A 26,921-nucleotide genomic window follows, 5' to 3' on the forward strand; every position below is an offset into this window, starting at 1 on the left:
GTGCCTTGCCTGCTCATTTTAATCGCCAATGCTGATGGTCCAGGCTCTGTTTACACTGGGTGGATGATATAAGACCTGGTATAGGATAGTTTGATGCGGGTGGCGCTGTGTTCTAAACAACTACTGTATATTCCTGCGTATAAGACTACTTTTAAACCCAGGAAAATCTTCTCAAAAGTTGGGGGTCGTCTTATACGCCGGGTCGTATTTCTTATACGGCGAGTATATCCCAAACTCTATATTTTGACTGGAAAAGTTGGGGGTCGTCTTATACGCCCAGTTGTATAAGCCTCTTGGGCTTGCCAATCGGAAGGTCGGTGGTTTGAATCCCTGCGACAGGATGGGCTCTGTCCCAGCTCCTGGCAACCTAGCAGTTTGAAAGCACACCAGTGCAAGTAGATAAATAGGTACCACTGTGGTGGGAAGGTAAATGGCGTTTCCGTGCGCTCTGGTTTCCATCACGGTGTCCTGTTGTGCCAGAAGTGGTTTAGTCATGCTGGCCACATGATCCGGAAAGCTGTCTGCGGGCAAACACTGGCTCCCTCGGTCTGAAGCGAGATGAGCACCACACCTCATCGTCGCCTTTGACTGGACTTAACTGTCCAGGGGCCCTTTACCTTTACTTTTTTACCTAGTACCCACCTTCCTTAACATTTGGTACCTTCTAGACATTTTGGACTATAACTTCCCAGTTCAAAGCTCAATTCAGCCATAAATTCATTGGATTGCTTTAGGCCAGCCACTGTCTCAGCCTCAGTTACCCCAACCCAGTGCTTCTAGAATAAAAGATGCCAGTGCTGTGTACCCTCAAGTACCCCCAGAAAAAAAAACTTTCCCAACCTAATATGGAAATACTGATGGTGGGCTATCTTGGAGCAACCACTTGGAGCCCCCCCCCCAAAAATGCAGCTGACACACAGCCCGCCCAGCCGTTATGTGGGTTGAGGCCAGCACTGGAAGAGCCGGCACTGATTTTGGCCAAGATGTCTCCAATTTCAGGTGAGATCTCATCAGAAACCAGCGAGATCTCACCTGAAATCAGTCCCATTGCTGGTGCCACTTCTCGAAGGTGGCAGGGCAGGGGACACAGGTGGCAGCGGCAGGGCGGAGCTTCCTGATTGGCCTCAAGCAGCGAAATGGGACATGCCTCCCCTGAGCTGATCGAAAACCCGACTCCCATCTTGGTCCTGAATGGAGAAAATTCTGATAGAGCCAGAACATTTGACTGACAGGTGTGGCTTTGGGGTTTGGCCTACTACTGTCTCTTCAGGCCATGCTCTCCGAGAGGCCAGCTGCCGTCACCAGACACACTAATGGAACACTCTTGCAGGCCCCACGGCCCCACAGCTACGCGGCATTCCCAGGAAGGGGTCCTGGTGTTCTGGGACTCACAGCTGCTCTCTTGAGAGCCAGTGTGGAGTAGTGGTTAAGACTCTTAATCTGGGGAACCGGGTTCGCGTCTCCGCTCCTCCACATGCAGCTGCTGGGTCTCTCAGCCCCACCCACCTCACAGGGTGTCTGTTGTGGGGCGGGAGGGGAAAGGAGATTGTTAGCTGCTTTGAGACTCCTTTGGGTAGTGATAAAGCGGGATATCAAATCCGAACTCCTCTTCTTCTTCTTGTGAGCACCCGGTATAGCAGAGTAAAAGCAGCAGAGGCGGAGTTGAGGAGGTACTGTATCTGGGCATACCTATTTTATTTCTACTAATTACAGATTAAAGAACATAACAAACACGTTTGAGAGGAGCAGCATTCATACAGACATCCTGTCTTGTCGCAAGACAGAGCAGAAAGAAAAAATACAATAGTACCAGAGACGGAAGTCACACAGTCTGGCTTTCTTTCTCGTGGAACAGAATGTAAACAAGAATCAGGTGGTCCTTGTGTTGCAGGAATTTATGAATAGGGGTTTTTTTGGGGGGGTTGCCCCTCCAGCAGATATCATGCACATGCAGCCCACTACCAAAATCAGCACAGTCACTTTTGTGACTCTTGTGATTTGTCCCCACAAAACACTTCATCACAGTTTATTCCTGTCTATTCAAAGGGCCTCTGCTACACAATACCAAATGTAACAATTCACTGATAAATGTATCTATGTACTGGCTGACTGGAAAAACTTCAGAAATTCATATAGACATGTGAGCTCAGCTACTCAGCAGCCCCTCTGCCTAAGTGATAATCCCTGGAATCCTGATACAGTACCTGAGTGCCAGAAAGGTAGCCATTCCAGAAATAACAAACCCAGATGAAGACAAAAGGGTGTGGTTAACTTGGCTGGAAAACAGGGAAATGTAAATATCTCTTTTGTTGCACTTGATGGGTGTTTGGTGGAGGGCAAGGGGAGGCATGGGGCAGGGTCCAGGATGCTCAGATTACTGCCACCAGACCGCACCTTTCATGAAGTAACCATGATGTATTAGTGATGTAGTTTTTTTGGGGGGTGTAACATGGGGATTAAAGGTAAAGGTAAAGTGACCCCTGACCATTAGGTCCAGTCGTGACCGACTCTGGGGTTGCGGCGCTCATCTCGCAATATTGGCCGAGGGAGCCGGCGTATAGCTTCCAGGTCATGTGGCCAGCATGACAAAGCCGCTTCTGGCAAACCAGAGCAGCACATGGAAACGCCATTTACCTTCCCGCTGTAGCGGTTCCTATTTATCTACTTGCATTTTGACATGCTTTCGAACTGCTAGGTTGGCAGGAGCTGGGACCAAGCAACGGGAGCTCACCCCGTCACAGGGATTCGAACCACCGACCTTCTGATCAGCAAGCCCTAGGCTCAGTGATTTAACCCAGTGCTCCCCAACCATTTAATCGCCGCGGACCAGTCAACGTTTGATAATTTTACCACGGCCCGCTGAGGGGGGAACGTTGATTGTTTATATTTTATTTAGATTGTTTTGATTTAATAATTTTAACTTAATTGTATTTAAATGTTCCTTGGGCGGCCCGGTACCAATTGATCCACGGACCGGTACCGGTCCGTGGCCCGGGGGTTGAGGACCACTGGTTTAACCCACAGTGCCACCTGGGTCCCTAACATGGGGATTAGCAGCTAATAAAAGTTTGGGTTCTCTTTAGTACAGGGCTTCCATCTTGTTTCACCTGTCTGCTGTTTTGCTCTGGTATTCCCGGCTGGTGTCCTTGCAGGGGCGTAGCCAGGATGAAAATCAGGGGGGGGCAAGGGGCGGGGAGCAAGGGGCGGGGCCAAGGGGCGGGGGCGGGGCCACATCGGAGCAGCCCGAAATCGGGCTGCTCCGACTCCCTCCTCCCCCTCCGCGATAGGAAGGGACGAGGGGGAGCCAGGATCAGCCCGAAATCGGGCTGCTCCGACTCCCTCCTCCCCCTCCGCGATAGGAAGGGACGAGGGGGAGCCAGGATCAGCCCGAAATCGGGCTGCTCCGACTCCCTCCTCCCCCTCCGCAATAGGAAGGGACGAGTGGGAGCCAGGATCAGCCCGAAATCGGGCTGCTACGACTCCCTCCTCCCCCTCCACGATCGGAAGGGACGAGGGGGAGCCAGGATCAGCCCGAAATCGGGCTGCTCCGATCCCCTCCTCCCCCTCTGCAATCGCTGGGGCAGGTGGAGGGAAAGCCCCAGAGCCGCGCAAAGCGGTTGCCTGGCTTTCCCTCCGCCCGCCCCACAGCCAGCCGGCTAGAAGGGACGTCTCCCTTCTCCCTTGCTGGCTGTGGGGCGGAGGGAGGGAAAGCCAGCCAAACGCTTTGCGCGGCTCTGGTGCTTTCCCGCCGCCCGCCCCACAGCCAGCCAGGGAGAAGGGAGACGGCACCGGGCGGGCAGTGGGGCAGGCTGGCCAGTGGCCCTGCTTCTAGGGGGGGGCAATTGCCCCCTCCTGCCCCCCCTGCCTACGCCCATGTGTCCTTGTTTTTTCTTCAAGATTTTTCTCCAGATTTCTCCATTAACACTTGCAACGGGAGGAGTGAATTGCCACAGCTGCCTTCGAAAAGCAGAGCTTCCCCATTTGCTCTGACAACAGTTGACCTCCACGAAGAAGCAAGGGCAGCAACTGACTAAGGAAATGAGGAACTTCTGCTTTAAAAATAGAAGCATGATTCTCCTTGCTGCCGAGGATGATTTGACGGAACCATTGAACCACCATAATAATATAAAGGACAGGGCATTTTGTGTTGTGGTCCATGCTTTTTTCTACTTATTACAGCTTCTCTCCATTATAGTCTCACCTTGCCACACTCACTACGGCAGCTACAGATTTTGCCGTTCCTCTGCAGACAGATATTTTTTTTAAATCTCCCTCCAATCTCAGTTGTGGTTCGAGCATTTTTAATTTGCATCATTTCCTGTACTAGTATGTGCAAATAAGCAACAGCTGCGTTTCCCATCATGAGAACGGCAACAACTTCATAAAACATAAGCTAACAATTGTTTCTAGTTAATGGATATAATCTGTGCGCGTTCTTTAGGGGAAATGCTGATTTGAGGAAAAAAGAAGCTACAATTATGTAGGAGAAAAGCAATTGCTGTGAAGAGGAGGGGGAAGGAGAACCCCGTGCTAAACCTTTGAGCTCATTGGGGTGAAAAAAAAGTGCGATATAAAAACGCCAATATGTTATTCATTTTATTCTTGTTTATTAAATTTGTATACACCGCCCTTCATCCAAGGGTCACCGAGGCGGCTTGCATTTAAACACCAAAAGCTCGTAGCATAATAGCGAACATCACAGCAACACATACACACACGGCACAACAGCATTTTATTTTGTTTATCCCATTCATATAATAAACGGTCAGATATTCCAAGTGTGAAGCGGAGGGAGGGGGCCTCGTGACAATCCCGTGACAGCCGCTGAAGAGCCAATGAGAGCCGCCCTCGCCTTCACCCGCCTCCTCCTCGTAGTCGTCGTCGAGATCTACTTAAAGAACGGAGGCTTCTCGCCAGCGGGTTGGGCCCCGAGCCGCCTGTCACGCCGAACCCCCGCCCCCGAAACCGCTCCTCCGCCGCTTATTGGTCAGGATGCAGGCACGGGAAGGCGGGGCCGGAGGTAGGTGAAGGCGAAACGACTTGGCAAGCTCCTTCAACCCGATTGGACCAAAACCGCCCCTTACCCCGCTTCCTCCTTCCGGTCGACGAGAGGATGAGCGTTGGGCTGTACGGCACGGGCTGCTGCTTCCTCTTCCGCTTGTGTAGCATGACTGGTCACGAGCCGCCCTCCTCTTCCTCCTCCTCCGGGCTCCGGTAACGGCTTCGGGGGCCGGCGACAGGCGCGGGGAGGAAGGCCGTGACGCGACGTCGAGCGCCGCACTGGGCAGTGGCAGCCCCAAGGTGACGGCGCCGCTCCCCGACCCTTCGTCCCTTCCCCTTCCCCCTCTCCCCACAACCGCACCTCGCTTACTGCAGGCTCCGGGAGGCGGAGCGGAGCGAGAGGTGAGGGGGCGGAGGGCATGTGGGACCTCCACCACCTCCTCCGAAAGCTCCGGCGTCGCGCGGACTTCCTCGGTCCCCCATCCCCTTGGAAGAAGCCTGGCGGCAGTCGAGTTATAGAAATGGCGGGACTTTGCAGGCACTTGGGGGGGTAAGGGGGTGGGTCAGGGAAGGGCTATGCAGGAGTGAGGTAGAGAGGGCCTCGGCGCCCGGGGCCTGCAGTGCGGAAGGGCGAACCCGTCGCGGGGACACGCGCGCGCTTCGTTACGTCTGTATGCGAAGCGGGGCGGACACGTGAACCGAAGGCACGTGGGTGCCCTGTGGCGCGTTCCGCGTGGCGCTTTCCTCCCTCAGCAGTTTCGTCCCACCCCCGCCACCACCTGTATGCTGCTCCTTCCAAAGCGCTCTCCACCCATCTCTGGCACAGATTCTTTGCAATTCTGAACACAAGGGCTGCCTCCTCCCCTCCTAAACCTAAATCCTTAGGATTTAATGCTTCAAACGCTGCATCCCCGAAACACCCATTTCGGGCTATCAAGGGTAAGGGTGGATTCTCAGTTACTGAGATGTTGACTTTGCCTGGACTTAATATTTCAGAGCTCACACCCAGAGTTAGAGCCGTGAGAGTCCTCCTCCAAGGTGAACGTTTCCAATATGACAGGCCACGCTCAGGACCTGAGCAAGATAACTCTCATTTTCCATTGCTGCAACTGGCAATTTTGCCAAAATGGCTCTTTCCAGTGTGCTAATAAATACGTATTAAAATTTATCAACCAAGTTGATGGCACCTTATGAGCTGCTTAAATTTGGCTGTGCTGTACCCATAGTTAGAAAGAAGGTGACTATCCATGCATCAAAGACATTAGGCCAGCCTTGCAAATACATTCACAGAAATTATCATGCAGCCCCACCTACATTTGGATGGCTTGAAATGCAAAACAAAAAAGCAAAATGCAAATCAGTACTGACTGATTTCTAAAAGCTTCCATGTGTGGTCTGAGTGAATCATTGTTTATGAGATGCTCACTTGGTTTAATGATTAACAACAAAAATAGCATATGACAATGCAGAATTAACAACAGTTTCTGAGAGTGGTTTGAGATGAGACATAATGATAGTAAGAAACACTGAACAGAAGATTTACTTCATACATTTCAAAGAGAGGATGTGAAACATATCTGTGTTGGGGGAAATAAGGATTCAACCTACTGAGTGGATCCAGCTGGCTGCTCCTGCCTTAAGTAGTGAATTTCCTCTCAGTGCCAAATTATTTCAGGTTGTCATTTATGTGAGACTAATATCCCAGTTGTCTCTTAATTCAGGACTGTGAGATTGCTTATAGAATGTCCACCTTTCCATGTAAAAGCCATAATGAAAAAGTAGACGTTGATTGTTCAATTGATCTCTGCAACTCAGGTTTCATATGTCAGGCTGCCATATTAACACCTTGTCTACATCTCTTCTTCATCACCTGCCCTTACTCTAGACAACTGCTTGTAGAATGTTCCTGACTCATTCTTGCTTCCATGCTGTGCTGCTAGCCCTCATAACCACTGTGATGGCAAAGGACAATGAATGTGATCTACTTGGGGAGGAAGGCAGTGAATCCACAAAAGAAAAGAAGGTGCTGGAGAGGTTGGAGCCTATTTTCGGCAAAAGGTACAGTGCCTGTAGCTGATTGACTTGTTGGGGTGGCTTCAATGTAGCCAGTGCAGGAGCAATTGCTCAAGAGGGATTTTTGAGTCACTGCCCTTGGGGAATATCCAACCACCTTAGCTGCTTGTCAGGCCTGGCTAGTGTCAACAAGTGATTCTCATAAAAATTCTACTTGCTCATAGCGATTGTGTTTCTGTTGTGAAAAGATGGCTGCTGAAAGCTTTTATCTCCCCCCCCCCAATAAAATTAACAGCTCATTGGCAATATTCTGTTCTTCATGAGGCCTTGTGGGCACCTGATATAGATACTTAATGACCTTACTGAGTAAGTCTCAGATATAATCTCCAGATCAGGCATCCCCAAACTTCGGCCCTCCAGATGTTTTGGACTACAATTCCCATCATTCCTGACCACTGGTCCTGTTAGCTAGGGATCATGGGAGTTGTAGGCCAAAACATCTGGAGGGCCGCAGTTTGGGGGTGCCTGCTCCAGATGTTTTGGGACTAAAATTCCCATCATCCGTGACCACTGGTCCTGTTAGGTAGGGATAATGGGAGTTGTAGTCCCAAAACATCTGGAGGGCCGAGTTTGGCCATGCCTGAAACAGCACCCCTCTGTTCTTGCACTACTTGAATACTTTCCCCACCAATCCGCATTACAAAATCTGCAAAAGGAAATATGCAAATATTCATTATTGACACCTGGGTGAGCAGGCTGGGAAGATTACGCGTTAACTCAGCTTTTGGTCTCCAGCTACTTGGTGTGGCACCAATCCCAACTGGGTTGGGGAGAGTCACACCTGTAATCCCTAAGGAGGCCAAACCCTACTGACTAGATTTGAGGGGTTTCGTGGTATTGAGTCATTGGAACAGACTGGGGGTGCTGCTGGTCTCTTGTCCACCACATTGCATGGCACTTCCTCTGCTAACCTGAAGGTTATCTTGAGCATGGTGTTGGAGAATCCTTCCAGAGTGGTGCCACGTACCTTCAACACCCACTCCAATTCAGCCTCCAGTGAACTAGCTTGGGACCTCATGGCCACCTGGACAACCATAGATTTGTCCTGATCAATCAGTGGTGCAACCCATGTGTCCAAACAAACCTACTCTGGACCTGGTCTTTGCAACACAGTGAGATAGCTTGGTTCAGTTGATAGTGGGGTTTGTAATGGAGGCCGTTGTCCTGGATAGACCATTTTCTGATATGGTTTGGATTCCCTCTGATGGTATCACCCATAGAGGTGGAGGGGCCTATTGAGATGGTCCACCCTGGAGACTAATAGACTCATAAAGGTTCCTGAATATTTTGGGGGATTTTCCAGCTGAGATGGCTGGCACTCCTGTTGAGGCTCTACTCTTGTTGTAGAACAGCAAGATGCACTGGGCCATAAACGCAGTTGCTTCAGGGGTCATTACTACAACCGGTGAGCATGCCAGGGTTCCATGGTATACCAGGGAACTGCATGATTAAACAAGAGCGGCAATGGCTAGATTGTAAATACAGTAGTGCAAATCCTGATGCAACACTAACCAGACACAGGCAAGAGTACTTGGTCATGCATACCATGTGGCAGCGGTGACGGCAAATAAAGTGTGCCTCTCTGCCACCACTGCCTCTTCAGTCCAGCAGGGCTGCTTCAAGTGGTGAACAAGCTGGTTACATCTGCCCAACATAGGGTATCTCTGAAGTTCTGGGCACCAGAGTTATAGCAATACCAGATGACCATCTAACTCAAGATTTGTTGGCTCAGTGGAGAAGCTGGTTATAGGAGTTTGGCTGGCTGACCCTTGCCCATCATGACTTACACAGCTATCCAGAGGGGTTTGATGGAGTGAGCTCAAGGATTGATCAGTGCCTTACTGCAGAAGGGGGATGTGCTGCCTGCCTTGAAGTACACCGCTGTCTCCTTCAGAGGACCAGAAGTGTTACATAACAATTGCCTATTCACAATCTTTGGCAAGATTCTTAAGAGGCTGGCGGCAAGCCACCTGCAGGCTTTATTGGAGGAAGTAAATTATCTGAACTGATTTCAAACTGGCTTCAGGCCCGGAGACACTATATGAAGTTGCCAGGAACTCATAACGAGGTGTCATCAGCATGCCAATGATGCTCAGCTCTATCTCTTGTTATGTCAGAATTGGAAGAGGCTGTTCAGGTTCCTGACCAGTGCTTGCAAGTGGTAATAGGCTGAATTAAGACTCTTAAATTGAAACTGAATCAAGACAAGACTGTTTCTTGGAATGGGGGTGGGATGTCACACTGCCATGGAAAGGGGGGGTGCTCTTTGATCCAGCTCTGTCACTCGAGTCCCTGGTGACTTCAGAGCAAGGAGTGCTTATTTCTAGCTCTGGCTGATTTGCAGAGAATGCTTGGCACCTGTGATCCATGCTACGGATCAACAGTATCTGGGAAAACCTTCTTTGTGATGGCCACTAAACACACACACACACACACACACACACACACACACACACACAACCAGCATGTGTATGCTTTGTGTCTACGTGTTATACATTTTGGTGCCGTGCACACATTTTCACTCAGGCATTTGGGGGATGGCTGAATGTGAGTTTTCTGTATCCGAAGCTGTATTGTTTTACTTAGATCAGTGTTTTCAGCTTTCGGATTTTAAATACAGTTGTATTTTAATTTGTATTCCCCACCCTGGGATTTCTTGTAAAGAGCAGGTAACAAATATTTTTTTAAAAAATGAAGGAGATACATGCTGAACTCCCTTTTTTCATGCCTCAGGATCTGAGGTGTTTCTCATTCACTTTAGAGCAGAATTTGTAGAACGTGATTTTTTTGGAATTTTTTTTTTTTTTGTGAAAACCTCTCCTAATGGAATTTGGAATGAAAGAGGATTCTGGCTGGTATAGATGCTCCTTAATTTGAGTGGGAAGGACTATCGTTAGGATCCCTCCCACCCCCGCAAATGTGTGAGCACCAACGTTTGTAAGGCTTCTCTCTGTGGCATCTCCCTCTGCAGTTTTGAAATTGAAGGTGAGAATGAAGAACATGAGAAATACACCTACAAGTTCCGGGTGTGTCGAGATGCTAGCAATAAGACCAATTCTGGCGTGGTGCAGATCAACGATAAGCATGAGACAAAAGTGTTGGGACGAATCAATGAGACCCATCTTGCCAGTGGAAGTAAGATACCTTTATCCCTCAACAACTCTTATCCATTGTTCTTCCAATACCACATATGCCTCACAGGGTGTCTTGGTTTTCTGTCTTGGCAGGTTCGTGGATTTTACTGACCTATAAGGGGGGAGACCCCTATAGTTCCCGCTGTGGGAAGGAGCAGAGAAAAGCCATAGTAATGATCACATGCAACAAGAAGACACTAGCAGTGAGTAGCTACTGGAAAGGGTTATTTTTTTAAAATAATTTCCAGGGTATATTGGCCAATGGTTAGGAGTCACCTCTCATTACACTACCTCCAGTATTAATCACACTGAATATAATTTAAGAGCTTAATTACATGCTTGGAAAAGGAGATTATTCAGCTTGGCAGGGATACCACCATGCTTGAACTTGTATGTTGGTGGGAGGGGAAAGTCTGCTCACTTAGAAAATGAACACATTTTGAAGAAGGATAGTCCAGGGCCATTGGGAGGGCTGGGAAGTTCCTGTTGTAAAGAAAGAGTCAAACACAGAGCCTCCTACCAGCATTTTAAAGTACAGCCCAGGAGGCCTACAGCATATATTTATCTGAACATGTATATCTCACTCACTCATAAGTGGGAGGTGGCACTGTTAGATGCTTCTTGAGGAAGATGAAGGACACTGGGGAAGGACGGAACTTTGTCCCTGTATATATTTAAGGTGATAGATGTATTTTACTGGGCTTCCATGAGTCTGCTATCTTCCCATAAACAGAGTGGTTTCACCATGGTGTCAGAAGAGCGAGAAAAGAAGAACGAATGTTTCTACCTCTTTGAGTTAGAGAGCAGCTTGGCCTGCCCTCCAGAAGACTCTCACTTAAGTATTGGCTCTATATTGCTCCTTACGTAAGTTTGCCTAAAAGTTTTAATACTCCATCTTCGGTTTAGCAATTTCCAGGGTAGCTTACATGCGCATTCTTTTTAAACAAATAGAACGGGATTAAAAATGAAAAGTAACAGTTAAAACTGAGCAGCATCAGAGCAACTGGAGTGATAAAAGCCATTCTGATAATACAATTTAATAGTGCCTGGTTTCAACAATAAGTTCTTTACTTGGTGCCAGGAAGACATGAGATTTGGTACCAACAGCCTGGTGTATATGTGTATCATTACCAGTGAACAATCTTAAGACCTGTACTTTGGACTAGTTGAAATTTCAAATGCGTCCCCCCATTCAGTGCATCACGGCAGTGTAAGTTGTATGTTACCAGTTCATGAACAGTGGTTGTTTCTGTTCGGGTGGGGATGGTTGGGCACCAGACTTTGCACGTAGACGGCACTTCACACCATAGATGCCACTTAAAGGCTAGGTCTTAAAAGCATTCAAAGATGCAAAGTGCAGCCCCATCTAAAATAGGCTGGGAACTACCTCTCAAAACAGGCACACACCCTGCCAACAGGTATCTTCACTTTCTCAGGACTTCACGAGAAAGTATTCCAGATTTTCAGAGGAACTCACCTGGCAGTTGAGTACAGATTTTAAACAGAATTGGGGACAAAAGTGGGGCTCTGAAGAGTACAAGTGGTATCGGACATTAGTATTCCCAGTTATCGCCCTTGTCAACTGAGCGTACAGGGTAGAAATGAAACGGTGGAACACATTGTCCTCCATTACAGAAGGGTACCATGGTCCTCTTCCCTACTTTCAGTGCCTTGTTAGAAAGGGTCTAGAAAAGTAATCTGCTGGAAGTTTATCCACAAGACACATTTCTGTAAATGCGATTCCACAGAATTAGCAGGTTTTGTATTGAGCATAGGGTGGATGAAGTAAAGGTCTTTGGCCATGGGGAATGGAAGGTTTATCCCAAGGCAGTAGCTTTAAGACAAAAGAATACATATGTAGTTAGGGGCACTGGCTTCCTGGTAAATATTTAGTCAGGCATGATATGTTTATATCAGAGCTTTCCAAATTTTTCATGTTGGTGACACACTTTTTAGACATGCATCATTTCATGACACAGTAATTCAGTTTTGCTAGCAAACCAGAGGTTAAACTAACCCCTTTCCAGCCCCGGGAGGAGTGCAGGGAGCATTTGCGTGACACACCTACACACTGCAACCGACACACTAACTTGTTGTGGTGCACAGTTTAGAAAGCTTTGGTTTATATTATACATGTGGCAATGCCCTGGGTCTTGGAATTTAATAGATGCACAGGAGAGCCTAAATTATTGTTCACTATTTAGACACGAATTATAAGCACAGCTTCTGGTTGGGCTTCAGCAAATCTCACAAGATGGTAGAATATTTCGATGTTACAAACGGATACAGTGGTACCTTGGGTTGCAAACTTAATTCATTCCGGAGGTCCGTTCTTCACCCGAAACTGTTCTTAACCTGAGGCGCGCTTTCGCTAATGGGGCCTCCCGCTGTCGCACGATTTCTGTTCCTATCCGAAGTTGCAAAGTTCGCAACCCGGAGCAACTACTTCCAGGTTAGTGGAGTTTGTAACCCAAAGCGTTTGTAACCCAAGGTACTACTGTACAGGGAAATAAACTTGCACAAATGTCATCAAGTGTAGCCTGCAATTTAGCTTCCCTAAAGTGTACCCATTTTCCTCCCCATTTCTGGGCAAATAATTTGCCTGCCGTATTGATCCCTATTCCCCATTCCCTTCCCATATTTTATGCCGCTGTGTATACTCAGTGTGATACCTAACAACCATTTAAGCCTAAAGTTGTGCATATTGGGCTCTCCTCTGGTTGCTCAAAATTAGAATTTGACTAGACGCTTTAGGAGTAACACATATTATATCATAAAGGTTGGAATCTCCTATGCCGGTGAGCCTCATCGTAAGTTCTTAAGCAGTTGTAAGAGAACATCAACATGTTCTGAGTTTTATTAGAAATCATTATAGCTTTTGCCTTCCTGGTTTGTTTGTATTTTAACTTTCTCTTTCAGGCTTGCTCCATTGGTTACAGTGTACCTCATTGGGGGATTTCTTTACCAGCGCCTGTTGGTGGGAGCAAAAGGCATGGAGCAGTTCCCCCACTTGGCCTTCTGGCAAGATCTAGGCAACCTAGTGGCAGTAAGTAGCAAAACAGTCAAATCCGTACAGTAGAAGGGGCAACCTGTGATAGAGTTTGCATCAGATATCATGCACGCAAGCTGGGTCTGGCTGTGCCACAGGAAAGGTGTGTGTGCATTCCGGCATTTTGATGAATCTTGTTTTAAGATCTTGTTTTAAGCAGGCCTGGGTAACCTCCAACCTGTGGACCAATCAGAGCCCGCAAAGCCATTTTCCTCATGACATCAGCTGATGTGTGGGAGGATGGGTTTGAATCCTGACAAATGCCGTCCTGATTCAGGAGCTGGTTTGCATCAGAATCTTACTTAAAACAAAGGACTTTCAAACAGCCCAGTGCTGTTCTTTGAAGTCCTGACAATTTGGGCTTCATAGCACAGCATCACCTGACACCATAGTGATGCCCACCTGTCGTATTCCAGCCCTCCAGGGGAAGGAGATAAGACAGAAAAGGTGCCCCCACCCCTGTGTAAAGAAGCCGCTATTAAGTGTCATTTAGTATGATGTCTAATGCTGAACTGTGGTTAATCTGTACTAATACCCCTTGTACAGCCACTCTCATAGCCATGGTTTGAAGTTGCATTGTGTCAACTAAAGTTTGAGATTACCCAGTTTGCATTCGGACAAAATGATATACTGTTTAATCAGATGGAAGCAGAGCCTTTCAATTCCTTGCAGCTGCAATGAATGAGAGGGGGTGCGTGAATTGAAAGTTTGTTCCGGCTAAATAAACGGATTTATTGTGTTGTCCAAATATAGCTACAGTGGTACCTCACAAGACGAATTTAATTCGTTCCAGGAGTCAATTCGTCCTACGAAAAATTCGTCTTGCGAGTTGCGGTTTCCCATAGGAATGCATTGAAACTTAATCAATGCGTTCCTATGGGCTCCGGAGATTGTTAGAGATTGCAGCTAATAACGGGCTTCCCTTCAGAGTTGTCTGGGAGGCAGTTGTCACAGCCTAGGCTTGTTTTCTTGTGGGAACTTCTGAGCCTACACTCTCATGCTAAGTTTTTACTTACTAGTTGCCTATGCAAAGCCTTTGATGTGCTTTAGGTACGGCAGTTGTGCTTATTTGGCTGCCACGTCTTTCTATAGTCCCTTCAGCATTGAAGTCCTCAAATCATGCTAAGAGGTGAAATCTGGATGGAGACAGGGGTCAATACTGCAGTCGCTTATTTGTGGTCTGGCATTAGTACATTAACCTGTGTGTGTTTACAGGATGGCTGTGATTTTGTGTTCCGGTCGAAACCAAGGAATGTACCAGCTGCGTATCGTGGTGTTGGTGATGACCAACTAGGGGAAGAATCCGAAGAGCGAGATGACCATTTGCTACCAATGTGATCTTTTCTTTTCCTTCCCTGTTTGTTCACATAAGCGGGTGTCGCCTGGCCACTTCCCCCTCATCTTTCTTGTGATCACCCCTTAAGCTGCTTGCTTTTTACCATGGCTGCCCCGTTTTTCCTCTCCTGCTATGAATGAGTACTGGGACTGGGGTTTGGGGCTTTTATGAATCTGTGGTAACAAACTTTGAAATAGCCCTGAAGGGCTGATTTTCCTCAACTTATGAAGAAGTGCTTGTATGTTTGGAGTGGAGCAGCAAGGGGGACTTCAGTATGTGAAGTTAAAGGGAAGAACCTGAAGGTGCAGGGAAATACTAGAAGCCTTGGGTATGGGGGGTGGGCGAGGAGAGTGGCTGGGATTGAGTGCTTTTACATATTTTGTATGGGCTTTATTCTATAAAACACTGGATTTCTATTTTCAATGATTCATTTGTACATTTTTCTTGAAAGGTGAGGGAGCGCTCCTTGCATTTTCAGATTCACCTGCAGTAGACAGACAGTCTGGAGACTCTTCCATCTTAAAGTATGAATTAAAAGTAGATATGAGGTCTTCTTTTTCCAGTCGCTGGTGCATGATGATGGCAATAATATGTATATTTTGCTATTATTCAAATAGAGGTGGAGACTTCAGAGGCAAAGAGAAAAGTAAGTTTCTCAAAACAGCAGGTGCACCTGAGTGCAGTCCCTGCATTATCACTCCCTTTAAATGCTTTACGAGAAAGAGGAATTATCTAGCTTTAGTTGTATATGTGCTTATGGCAGAGGTTGAAAAATGTAAGCAAGACCAGTCCTCTTAGTATTTCAACAGGGGAATAAGGAATGAATGTCTGGGTGGTTAGTCAAAACCTTAGGGTTTTTTTGACATAGCCACAAAAACCAATGGAATAAACTTATCCTTCCAGACTAGTGTAAACATCACTGCTGGTCTGTTCTCAGTAGGGATTCTAATCTAAATCGCACCTTCATCTGCTTCTTGGAGGGATTGGGACATGATAAAGCAACAGACCTAAGAGATTGCTTTCTTTACTTGGTGCATGCTATGCTATCGCCTACTGAAGAGATCAGAGCTGCAGTTCAAAATTATTCTTAAACTTTTGAAGATAAGCCATTTACAGTTCAAAGTCTCCCGAATTCACTAGTAACACCAGCTATCTCTTGTGAGGAATAATATATTTAGTTCGTAGGGAGAGCTGGTGGTTCAAACTGGGCAGCGATATGTGGGGTACACAGCAGGGCAGAATCTCTTTTCTGACTCGAAAAATGATCAGCTCTCCTGCTGGAAGGAAATTAGATAAACAAAGCTGCATCAAGTGTCTCAAGTTCCCTCCAACAGGGATAAGGTCACTGCAATGGTCACTTTTTCATGGTGTTTAAAATAAACTTTGTACAAAGACACAACTTTAAAATTAAAATGGCTTGAAGCCCTGAACTGTGTGTTTGTGAGTTAATCAGAGACTGCAGCTAGGATCATGCTTATGGGAGTTGGAATTTAACAACATGGAAGGGCTGGGGGTTCCCCCACCATTTTTGTCTCTTAAAGAAAGCTGCAGCAAATTAACCTCGTTAAATACTACTTTCCTGCTCTCCCAGCCACACAAGGAGAGGGAATATAGCTCAGTAATGAAACACAGAACTTGTCTGGAGAGTGCTTAAATTTCAGTTACCTGTATCTAGTTTAGTTGATATTCCTTGCCCTTGAATTCTACTGTATTGGCCCAAATATAAGCTGCACCTTTAAAATTGAAGGGGGGGGGAAAGAAAAATGACAATGCCCGAGCTGCTTCTGGGGTTGGGGGAGCTGCGCCACTATGCTGGCGGCATAAGATCGTGAATAAAAGCGGCACTTTTCGCTGTTGGAATTTGGAGGAAAAGGTATGGCTTATATTTAGGCCAATACGGTGCTTCACATAAACATGCTGTCAAAGGCCGCCTCAGCCACACCTTTTTGCTTAGTGTCATAGCATTATTTAAGCTAATCTTGCAGTTAAGTATGAACCAGTACACACAATGAGATGGTTGCTGCTTCCCCCGCCCTCCCTCCCTATAATTATTATAATCTCTTCAATTCACACTATTAACTAATGGCACAGGAAAGCCGAGCACATTTGACTCTCCAGAGTATCCGAGATATTCTATACTCCTTGTGGTTAAAACCTCTCATTTGTTAGTGATATTAGAAAACATGCACTTGGCCGTATTGGGACCCCTAGTCAGACCACCAAGCCCCACACACCAGCCTGTATCTAACATCATGGAGTCTTAAAACCCAAGCACAGTACTTTACAAGACCCAACAATCAGCTGCCCATCAGTGATTTCCAGGTTGATTTCAAACCTTGTGGGCAAAAACTGCTTGCTTGATGTCACTGTGACATCAAATAACAGGTGGACAATCCATGTCAAACTTGGGGCAGGAGGTGGATAAGATAGTCTGGTACAATGGAAGGAAACTTGGTTGAGCCAACAGCCTAGAAAGTTAAGGCATGAATCCCAGCTGGTAGGCATGAAGTAATACTGCCAAAACTCTGGTTCCCTCTAGTGGGCTTTAAAAGGCCATTTGAGTTGCGAAAATACTACATATCCTAGCATTCAAAAAGTTTAAAAACGACATTTTGGCAGATAGAACTTATTAAACACTATTTCTACTGAGCAGAAGTAAATATACTTAAGCTGAGCTTTATGCTAAGATATTAAGCACACTTAGGTTTGCAACAGAAATGAGTAAACTATAGAAATATATGGAAATCTCTACAAATGATTGCAAGGTAGGTTTAATTGTTTTAAACTACTATACTCCAAGAAATATTGCTAAATTTTGTTCAGTGTTCCAGAACTGTAGCAGAGGACATACAGTTTCAATCTCAGATTTGAAGTTAACACAGTTAACAAATGTCAGTATCCTTAACTGCAATCTACAGTGACAAATATTACACCTAGCTTTATAAGTACAAGTAAAGCTTTCTCCATAGCTCCCCTGCTCAGTATATGTCCCCCTCCTCCAATTACACTGCTTTAAAAAACTGTTAAAAACAGTTGTTGGAAAAAGGGATGGAAAAACACATCCTTGACCAAAAGCCATGGCTATCATCCAGCAGATAATGTAAACTGCCCTAAACCTATTACTGGAAGAGTCATACTTCAAAAGGGGTAATGATTAGTACTAGATATCACCACTGATTGGAACAAGCCTGAAATATGCAAGCACAGAACAGTGGAAACACCTGCCCTAGTATAAACTGTCAGACACAACATAAAATTTGAAAGGTACAGACTTTGAGACAGACATACAGGTTACATCAAAACTTAAGATTTTGAACATGCTCTGTATGAATTGTAACAAATCCCTTTTGAAGTTAAAAGCAAAGCTGTACCCTACTTTTGAATGATTTAACATGAACAGCAACAAAGCTTGCCTTCATTTTAACCTGCCATACATCTCCAAGTGAAACTTATTGCACTGGTGTGTATCAGGAAAGTTGGGGAGAAAAAAAATCAGGCCACGAGAGGACCAGCAACTTAATTTTTGAAGCATTCTTTTTACTGAAGAGAATATTTGTATAATAAACAAAAATAAACAGGCTTCTGACAGGAGATACAAACCTGCTAGAAGAAGCTTTGTCCCATATGCTCTCGGGGGGGAGGGCAAGATACAAAACTAGTAAAAGAAAAAATTCAAAAGCAAGATGGAAACAAATGATGCTTCAGTACAATTGGATTCTCCTTTGGATATTGAATGGCATCTTCCACCTCCACAAGACATGGGGAATTAAAGTTTTTTCTTTTTTTAAAAAAATCCCTTGATATCACAGAAGTGCTCGTGTTGTCTTGGCAAGGGTCATATTTAGGTATGAACAAGCTCCAATCCTTAAGTGATCCAGAACACTTTCCAGTGTTCTGTACGGGGTCAGTTTGCTACTTACTTCCACGTGACGCTACGAACTGAGAAAGGCGTCATTTAAAGGATCTTCCAACTTCCCCTCATCAAGAGAACCCATTCCCAAACTTCAGCACTAACTGGTTCCCTTGGAAAAATGAATCTCTGTAGGAGGAGGAAAGACCGCATGGAAAGGAAAATGAGAAAACAAAAGCAACTCTAATTCTGAGAAGAGGGAAGGTCCTTCTCAGCCCTTCCTCTGGGAAGCCTCACCAGAGAACTCTCATCATCCTTGCTGTATTGCCACCAGAACAATTCAGGGGCTAATTTTCAGGCAACACGAGATATTCTTGAAGAGGTTTTTCAAGGCCTCCTGGGGAGATATACTTCCTCCACGTAGCACCAAGACTGGCTTTTAAGAGAGGTCAGTTTCCCTCAATTCAGTGTTGAGAGCTTGAAACGGTTCCAGCGCGAAGAGGGGGAGACCTCTGGCTTCTTGCTTTACTAGGTCTCTTTGAGGATGTTGATCTTGGCACAGATCTTGAGGGCAGGACCCAGCTTGATATTCATGGCACTCATGAGGTGCTCTTCCTTCAGTAGGAGCAAAGCCTGACCGTCAATCTCCTGCGACCGAAACTCCTCCGCAATCTCCTGGCAGCCTATAGGATTCAAGAAGCAAAAAAAACCACCTTGTGAGATGTCAAAGAGGCAAGCAGCTGGTGTCACTTTTAGCAATCGTAATAATTTTCACAACAGGTCTGAGGTGAGTGACCGAAATAATAAAGGCTCTTATTTTCAGGAAGTTCTTCCTAATGTTTAGGTGGAATCTTCTTTCTTGTAGTTTGAATCCACTGCTCCGTGTCCGCTTCTCTGGAGCAGCAGAAAACAACCTTTCTCCCTCCTCTATATGACATCCTTTAATATATTTGAACAGGGCTATCATATCACCCCTTAACCTCTTCTCCAGGCTAAACATGCCCAGCTCCCTAAATCGTTCCTCATAAGGCATCATTTCCAGGCCTTTGACCATTTTGGTTGCCCTCCTCTGGACACATTCCAGCTTGTCAGTATCCTCCTTGAACTGTGGTACCCAGAACTGGACTCCAGGTGAGGTCTGACCAGAGCAGAATACAATGGTACTATTACTTCCCTTGATCTAGATGCTATACTCCTATTGATGCAGCCCAGAATTGCATTGGCTTTTTTAGCTGCTACATCGCACTTCATAATTCCTGGAGCACACAAAATAGTGTTCGTAGTACAGTGGTACCATGGAATCCATTCAGGAAGTTCATTCAACTTCCAAAATGTTCAGAAACCAAAGCACGGCTTCTGATTGGCTGCAGGAAGCTCCTGCAGCCAATCGGTTTGGCTTCCGAAAATCGTTCGAAAACCTAAACACTCACTTCCGGGTTTTGATCGTTCAGGAGCCAAGGCGTTCAGGATCCAAGGTATGACTGTATATTACCGTTCCACAGACTGAAACCTCAGTTATACCCAAGCACCTTGTCGTCTAATCTCCTCCTCTTCTGGTGGTGTCAGACTCACCTTGCAGAGATGCAATGAACTCATACACTTCCTCTACACTCCAGCGGCTGGGGTTGCTGGAGAGGAAGACCGGGTTGATGCCATGGAGGTCAGGGGTAGGCTGAGACATGTTGGAGCTGGCAAGGTCTCGCTCTCCATGACTAGCCCTCACTGAAAGGGGCCCTGGAGATGTTGGGGACAATGCTTCATCATAACTGGAGTTATCAGATCCTCTACTAGAGTCTTCTTGGCCCTGAAAGATGCAAGCACCAGAAATAATAGAAGAGGGGGAAATCCTTAGGTGGGGGGAAGTCAATGAAAAAACACAAGATGATGCACAAGACCCGGGTTCCTACACAGTCCCCTTTACTGCTTTAGTTGTTGCCTAGCAAGTATCTTGGGAGCAATTGCACTGCAATTAAACTGTCAGAGATACATTGTCTGGTTGGACACTCTTTAATTGATCATGGTAATGAATGTGGGGAGAATGAAGTCATCATGTACTTACTGGGCCCAAGCTACTAAATATTCTAGAGCTCAAGACCTTTTAACTGTGTAGCTTCATCTCAGAGATTGAAAAAAGAAGTACAGTTCTGGAACAGTGAACAAGATTTGGCAATACTGACCATTTACCTGGCTTGGTGCTCTTCTGTCCTTCCTTTTACATAAGGATGGAATTGTTTCTAATTAGACATCTTTGAGAGTATCCAAATAGTATATCACCCGGGATTAAAGGTCTCATCTGATGTACGGAAAATGCAATATCCTATGTCTGAGCATAGGCATACACCAGACATAGGATATTAATTTTTTCTTACGTCAGATCACACCTTTAATCAGATGTGACATATTGTTTGGATACTCTCAGAGATGATTGATTAGAAACAAAACACAAGGGACAGAACAGCACAAATCTGGGTTAACTCAGGCCAGCCTCTCTAGGTTGGACTACTGTTCTAAAATCAGCTCAACCTACGGTACTTATTCTTATACAACCCCTACCCATATTCCCATGAACGAACGGTACAGTCCTAGTTTACAAGGAGGGGGAGTTCAGGCACCTGCTGATAGGTAGATTCTTTTTGCTTATTTAGTAGTTATGTAGAAGAAAGAAGTGCTGAGATTATGTATGTACTGAGGGAGCAGAGACCAAGTCCAGTAACATTTTAAGAGTCCACAGAAAATTGCCATCCTCCTAGTAAGCACAGAGAAAGATATGCAAAGATATAAGGAGGGGACCATCCCCTTTGTTTTGCAAGGAGATAGTTGTTGCTATGTAACTTCCTTGGATCTTTCACTGGAGTAAGAATTCTTCATAAGCACACAATCCACCTCAAAGCGTATGTCTTAAAAGGAAAAAAAAGGATTCCTAACATGAAAAAGAATCTCTATTATGGCCATAAAAAGGTAAAGGGACCCCTGACCATTAGGTCCAGTCGTGACCGACTCTGGGGTTGCGCGCTCATCTCGCATTATTGGCCGAGGGAGCCGGCGTATAGCTTCCAGGTCATGTGGCCAGCATGACAAAGCCGCTTCTGGCAAACCAGAGCAGCACATGGAAACGCTGTTTACCTTCCCGCTGTAGCGGTTCCTATTTATCTACTTGCATTTTTGATGTGCTTTCGAACTGCTAGGTTGGCAGGAGCTGGGACCAAGCAACGGGAGCTCACTCCATCACAGGGATTCGAACCACCGACCTTCTGATCAGCAAGCCCTAGGCTCAGTGGTTTAACCACAGCGCCACCTGGGTCCCATAGGCCAGAATAAAAACATGTCCGTGTTCCTCATTTACTAAGGAATAGAAACAAAAACACCTGGCCTTTAACTCTGACCCAAGGATGTGTGTAAGGTAGAAGCCAGTAGTCTCTAAGTAAGAAATACTGGGCATCAGAGGGGCTTATCCAGAAGATCCCACCTGACCTCTAGTGGTGGCATTAGAGAACAGCAGTTTACAGTGGTCCCTCGACTTACGGACTTAATACGTTCCAAATGCACATTCATAGGTCAAAAAGTTCATGAGTCGAAAAGTGGTTTCCCATAGGGAAAAAAATATTCGGAAAAATTCATAAGTTGAGGAAACCGCATTTAAAATTCGTAAGTCGAGGAAACCGCATTTAAAACCGCCAACGGTTTCCATTCGGATGTAGAAAAATTCGTAAGCATGCGGCCATTTGTCCCGTTCGTAAGTCGAAAACATCGGATGTTGAGTAATTCGTAAGTCGAGGGACCACTGTACTTATTATGAATTAAGTAACAAATGTGCACTCTCCTCCACTGAAGTACAAGATTCTCTTCACCAAAGTCCAGTAACTTGGAGTTTCCACCTGTCTGGGAATTTTTTCTCATGGTGGAGTGCATATAAACCCAAGTGTGCCATAAGGCAAAACTGTCCAGATTTAATCTGGGTTTTAAGTCTCCAGTTCCGGGTTTTTAAATATAAGATTTTGCTTGGAACTTACTTCACTGATGGACAACTGTATAACAGTCAGGATGGCATATGCTGTAAAGGCAATATTTTCTAGCCCTTATTTGAGTTGGGAGTCTGTGGTCAACACGACTGGAGACAAGTCATGTGTAATTTGTGGGTCGGTAGCTAACTTTCTGTCATGCATTCCCTAATAATTAATCCCCATTCAACAAACATAGCCACACCAGAGCCACTTGGGCATCTAGTATAGGAGCTTATAGAGGACCATACATTCCTTCAGCAAGTTAAAGGTGTGTTTTTACTCAACAACTACAGTTCTGGAGGGTCAAAAATTAGGCCACTGTTCTCTCAAAGGAGTCTCAAAAGCTTCAAAGAAGGCAATAATCTAATCTTTATCTTTTGGAAAGATTTCCCTGTTTTCACTAGGCTTTAGACAGGTTCTGTGGGGTCTTAAAGTACAATTCCAGTACTACTTAGCAAATATTGCCCTGATCTCCTTTTGAAATATTTTATTGATGGCTTCAACTGAGGTTTCTTTTATTCTCGTTTTTACAGTGCTGTATGCTGTTATTTATATAAGACCGGCAGGCCATAAATATTTTAAGCAAGAGACTTAAAAGACTTCCAGTCCCTGCCAGATAAGCCCCTCACAGCACCAGAGCAGGTGAAACTCTGCTGTCCTAGGCAGGGAGGAATGAGGGATGGAAGTATACCCTTACCCGGTGACGCTTGCCCTGTATCTTGGCTCGGGCAATCTCTGAGCTGCTGCGCCGAGGCCCCCGTCGCCGTCGGGCATAGTTCGCTTCCTGGAGCTCCTTCATTTTTTTCCTTTGCAGCCGAAGTTGGTGACTGCAGCCCACATTATACCTGGCACGAGAAAGAAGGAAGAATAAATGAAGCAAGGCTCATCTGAGAATTCCTCTGCAAGCTGAAAATTCTAACGTGCTAGTCCTTTTCCAGCAAAACCGTTTTGAGTATGGGGGTGCTCAAGCCCTACATGAAGAGGCGTTCCTGCATCAGCCATCAAACCAGGCTTATTGAGATCTTTCCATCAGGAGGTAGAAGCAACATACAGCCTCTAAAATATTACCATCTAAATCTGGGCTTGAGGAATCCAATGGGAAAGGCAACTGTAATACCCAGGTAACACTGTCTGTACAGGTTTAACCTCAACTTTCAGACTTGCTTTCCAGGGAAACAATTCATTATAAAGGTGCCTGAAACATTCTAGGTGCTATTCAGAATGGGTACTTATTGAAAAGGTACTTCCTCTCAAGAGGGTGGAAGGAGGCATCCGTCCACTAATGGGATAAGTCCCAAGGGGGCTGGGAGAGGCAAGGAACCACATGACTACTTTTGTATAATGTCCCTGTCCTGTCCAATTAGTGGAGTGATCCTAGGAGATAAAGACTTCCTTCTAACAGAGGAGAAGAATTAAGAGCGATATATGGTGGCCTTGGTGGCACAAAGTGCCTTCCATCAGCTTTGGCTGGTGGCCCAACTGTAACCCTATCTGGACAGGGATAACCTTCAGTTGTTTATGCTCTGGTAGGCTCTAGTTTAGGATACTTCAATGCTTTGCAAGCGCAGCTGACTCTGAAGATGCTTTGGAAAATACTTCTGGTGCAGAATTCGGTGGTGAGACCGGGACCAGAAGATCTGAAAATATTACATCGGTTCTGGCCCAACTGCAATGGCTACTGATTAGTTTCCAGTCTCTATTCAAAGTGCTGGTTTTGACCTATAAAGCTTCAAGACCAGAGTAGCTCAACAAGTGCCTCTACCAGCCTGGCCTCTGCAGTCCATTGGGGCCCTTCTACAAGTGCTCACACTCAAAGGAGGTGCAGGATGTAACTACGCGACAACAGGCCCTTTCTGTGATTTTATCCTGATACTGGTCACTGACAGCAATAAAATGACTTTACAGGGGTGGCTCCCATCTGTGGAATGGCATCCCCAGGGAAACACACATGGCTGCTTCATTAGCAAGTCTCAAGGAGGAGTTTCCAAGCACCATTACCTCTTGGCACATGTTACAGAACAGAACCTTTTGGAACCACGGAATTGATTGGCTGGGCCATATTTTCCACAGAACTCGCATTTCAGCAGATTCCCTTTCTTGTCTTGCTCTGAGGAAGCAAGAGAAGCAGACACTTAATAGTTAGTAAAACAACTAGCTTCATTAACCAGCAACATCAGAATGCAAGTTTAAGATTGTCTGTTTGATAGCAAGCCGTTTCAACTCTCTGTTGAAAGCCAAGTATGGGAGACTCCCCGGAGAGAAAGAACTGGAAACCCCAATAGCCGCTCGCTCTGCAAAGCTGTGTGTAACAAAAGCACATCCCTTGTTCACCTATGCTTATTTTGAGTGTGTGAAGTGGTGCTCTTCCTTATTCCACAGATAAAATGGGTAGTACTTCAGTATAAACCATGTGATCCAATACAGCACCTCCACTCCTTCCCCTTTCCCCTGGGCACCCTTTCAAGAAAGAGTAATATTTGGCTTGGCTCTCAGTAACCTACATGTTTGACAAAGGTGAAAAATGTGAACAAAAAACTTGAAAAACCCTAACCCCACCCTTTTCCTTCTCATTGACTACAGTCCCTAGAGGGGACTCACCTGCAGCAATACTTTCCCCTCCTGGGGAGTTGCTAGGCTGGTTCTCAGTTTGTCTAGAGGGAACACCTCCCTGAAGGGGCTTTTCAAATTCTTTTAGGAGCTGAGAGCAGCCCACCTGCATTCAAGACAGTGGAAGGGGAAAACCCGAGTCAGAAAGCAACTTTGGGCAACAGTATTCATTGTCTGATGCTAAGCATGCTTCAACTACAGGACTAGTAGAATTTCGTTCCTGGCTTTAGCTAACATAAGCCAAGTTAGCAAACGGATCATGCTGGCAGAACAAAGAGAGAAAGAAGCAAGAGAGCAATCCCTGCCCTAAATACCCCAGGCTGAACCCTCTTACCGGAAAAGGTTCTGCCCCTTCCTGGATAACAAAGCCCTCTATGACGTGCGTAAGAATCTGAGGCTTGACAATGGCTTGCGGAGGTTTGGAATCTCCCGTTTGGCGTGACAACATGGCTAAGGTAGGCATAGGAGCAGTTGTAGGAGTGACAGAGCTGGAGCCACTTGGAGGTGCATTGGGGGAGGCACTGGGGAGGGACTCAGATTTATCTGAAATAACAGAATCAGCATTAACAAATTGGACCCATCTGAATTCTGTATGCAACTATGCAAATTATGTATTTGCATACATTAAAAAAATAGGCGGAATTGGTTTGGTTTGCGACATCTGTGGACTGCAAGCATTACTGTATCAGTATGGCTTGCATAGGGCATGCAGAGCTGGGCAGAGAAAGCTGCAGGTGTCCACTATGGCAGGATAGCTCCTGCTCATTGTCAACTTTGAGTCACAGATGCCAAACACATGAGATGATCACATGTTGAACAAAGGCATTCACAGGACTGCATTTGTGAGCCGTGTAAGGAAGAAAGTTAAGCCATAAAACAAGTCCTGGTCCAAATCTTTCCCCCCAAGATTCAGAAGCTTCACCTCTGGTTTATGTGTGTCTTTTAAAGTTATACACCATCACCCAGATTCTGCTCTGTGTACAGGGACATCCTTGTCCATTTATACATTCCACCCTGAATCTGCCACCAGGCCTAACTACTCATCTACTCTACAGGGAGCAGACAGAACTTACCCCTGTTCCCTTCACCTCCAAGGCCCCCCTTATCTTCTGTGCCTTTGGGACTCTCTGCCACAGGAGACGACTTAGCAGGCAGGAGAGAAGGTGGTGCACTGGAGTCATCCCTCTCCTCTTCAGATTCTGCTTTGCGCTTGACTGCCAAAGTCTGTGGTTTGCTCTGTGTGGGAAGATGGGAAGGGACACGCAGATCCAAGAGATGGAAGGAAAGAATTCTATCCAAGACACTAAATAAGCAGAGAAATGCTGCTAACCTCCATAGGCTGCATGCAAACAGGTGCAAGTGGACATCACACCACAGGGATCTGCTGCTTCTTCATGCTGCATTTCCTTGCACCCCCACCCCCAAAAGCCATTCCTGAAGGCCTAGAACAGCATGGTAATAGTTTTGAGAATTCAAGTGACTGAAGGCAGAAAATATGAAATGGAACTGCACTACAGTGAGTACAATCTGCCAGGAAATTTTCCTACGGTGCCTTCATTAAATTAAACAAGAGCTGCAGTGTTGTTCGAGTGCAGTAACTTAGTGAATTGTGCCCATAATGGCTCCTATCCATCATTATCTCAGTCCCAAATCTGCTTCCTGAAATGGCCATTACCCTGAACAATGTCAGGAAAGAAAGGGCATTGCAAACACCAAGGGAAAGGTCCAAGGGGAGACAGGTGATGCAGTCATTTGGGGAGAAAGGCCTGATAATAGATGGAACCACTGGGTGAGCTGCAAATTATGATCTCCCAAGAAGTGCCATAAGAAAACCTTCCCAATTGCTTTACCACCTTTGAAAGATCCCTAT

At 45.9% G+C, this 26,921-nt stretch overlaps 2 protein-coding genes across 6 annotated transcripts in view; one reads left to right on the top strand and one right to left on the bottom strand.

Moving 5' to 3' along the window:
- Nucleotides 1–5,104: 5,104 nt before the first annotated feature.
- Nucleotides 5,105–16,023, top strand: M6PR (mannose-6-phosphate receptor, cation dependent). The gene is made up of 7 exons (XM_035140635.2): nt 5,105–5,301; nt 6,887–7,059; nt 10,046–10,209; nt 10,302–10,411; nt 10,942–11,072; nt 13,128–13,254; nt 14,473–16,023. The coding sequence occupies exons 2-7, from the start codon at nt 6,902–6,904 to the stop codon at nt 14,593–14,595; spliced, it is 813 nt and encodes a 270-aa protein (XP_034996526.2). The 5' UTR covers nt 5,105–5,301; nt 6,887–6,901; the 3' UTR covers nt 14,596–16,023.
- A 1,325-nt stretch (nt 16,024–17,348) lies between these two features.
- The window catches only part of PHC1 (polyhomeotic homolog 1), a 32,326-nt gene continuing 22,753 nt past the window's right edge, over nt 17,349–26,921 (bottom strand). For all 5 annotated transcript variants that reach the window (XM_035140634.2, XM_035140632.2, XM_035140631.2 and 2 more), the window contains 7 exons: nt 26,125–26,287; nt 25,386–25,594; nt 25,043–25,157; nt 24,443–24,551; nt 23,142–23,289; nt 20,016–20,247; nt 17,349–19,126 (listed from right to left, as the gene is read on the bottom strand). In XM_035140634.2, coding sequence (XP_034996525.2) covers nt 18,972–19,126; nt 20,016–20,247; nt 23,142–23,289; nt 24,443–24,551; nt 25,043–25,157; nt 25,386–25,594; nt 26,125–26,287 — 1,131 coding nt within the window. In that variant the 3' untranslated portion in view covers nt 17,349–18,971. The remainder of the gene's footprint in view (nt 19,127–20,015; nt 20,248–23,141; nt 23,290–24,442; nt 24,552–25,042; nt 25,158–25,385; nt 25,595–26,124; nt 26,288–26,921) is intronic.

Source organism: Zootoca vivipara, chromosome 16 (genome assembly GCF_963506605.1).
Source record: "Zootoca vivipara chromosome 16, rZooViv1.1, whole genome shotgun sequence".
NCBI classification, from domain to species: Eukaryota; Metazoa; Chordata; class Lepidosauria; order Squamata; family Lacertidae; genus Zootoca; species Zootoca vivipara.

What these genes read in the sequence shown, in the direction of transcription:
- M6PR (XM_035140635.2), top strand. Translation starts at nt 6,902, where the DNA reads ATGTTCCTGACTCATTCTTGCTTCCATGCTGTGCTGCTAGCCCTCATA. An exon ending in GAGCCTATTTTCGGCAAAAG is followed by an intron (nt 7,060 to 10,045) that starts GTACAGTGCCTG and finishes CTCCCTCTGCAG; the next exon opens with TTTTGAAATTGAAGGTGAGA. An exon ending in GGCTCTATATTGCTCCTTAC is followed by an intron (nt 11,073 to 13,127) that starts GTAAGTTTGCCT and finishes TTTCTCTTTCAG; the next exon opens with GCTTGCTCCATTGGTTACAG.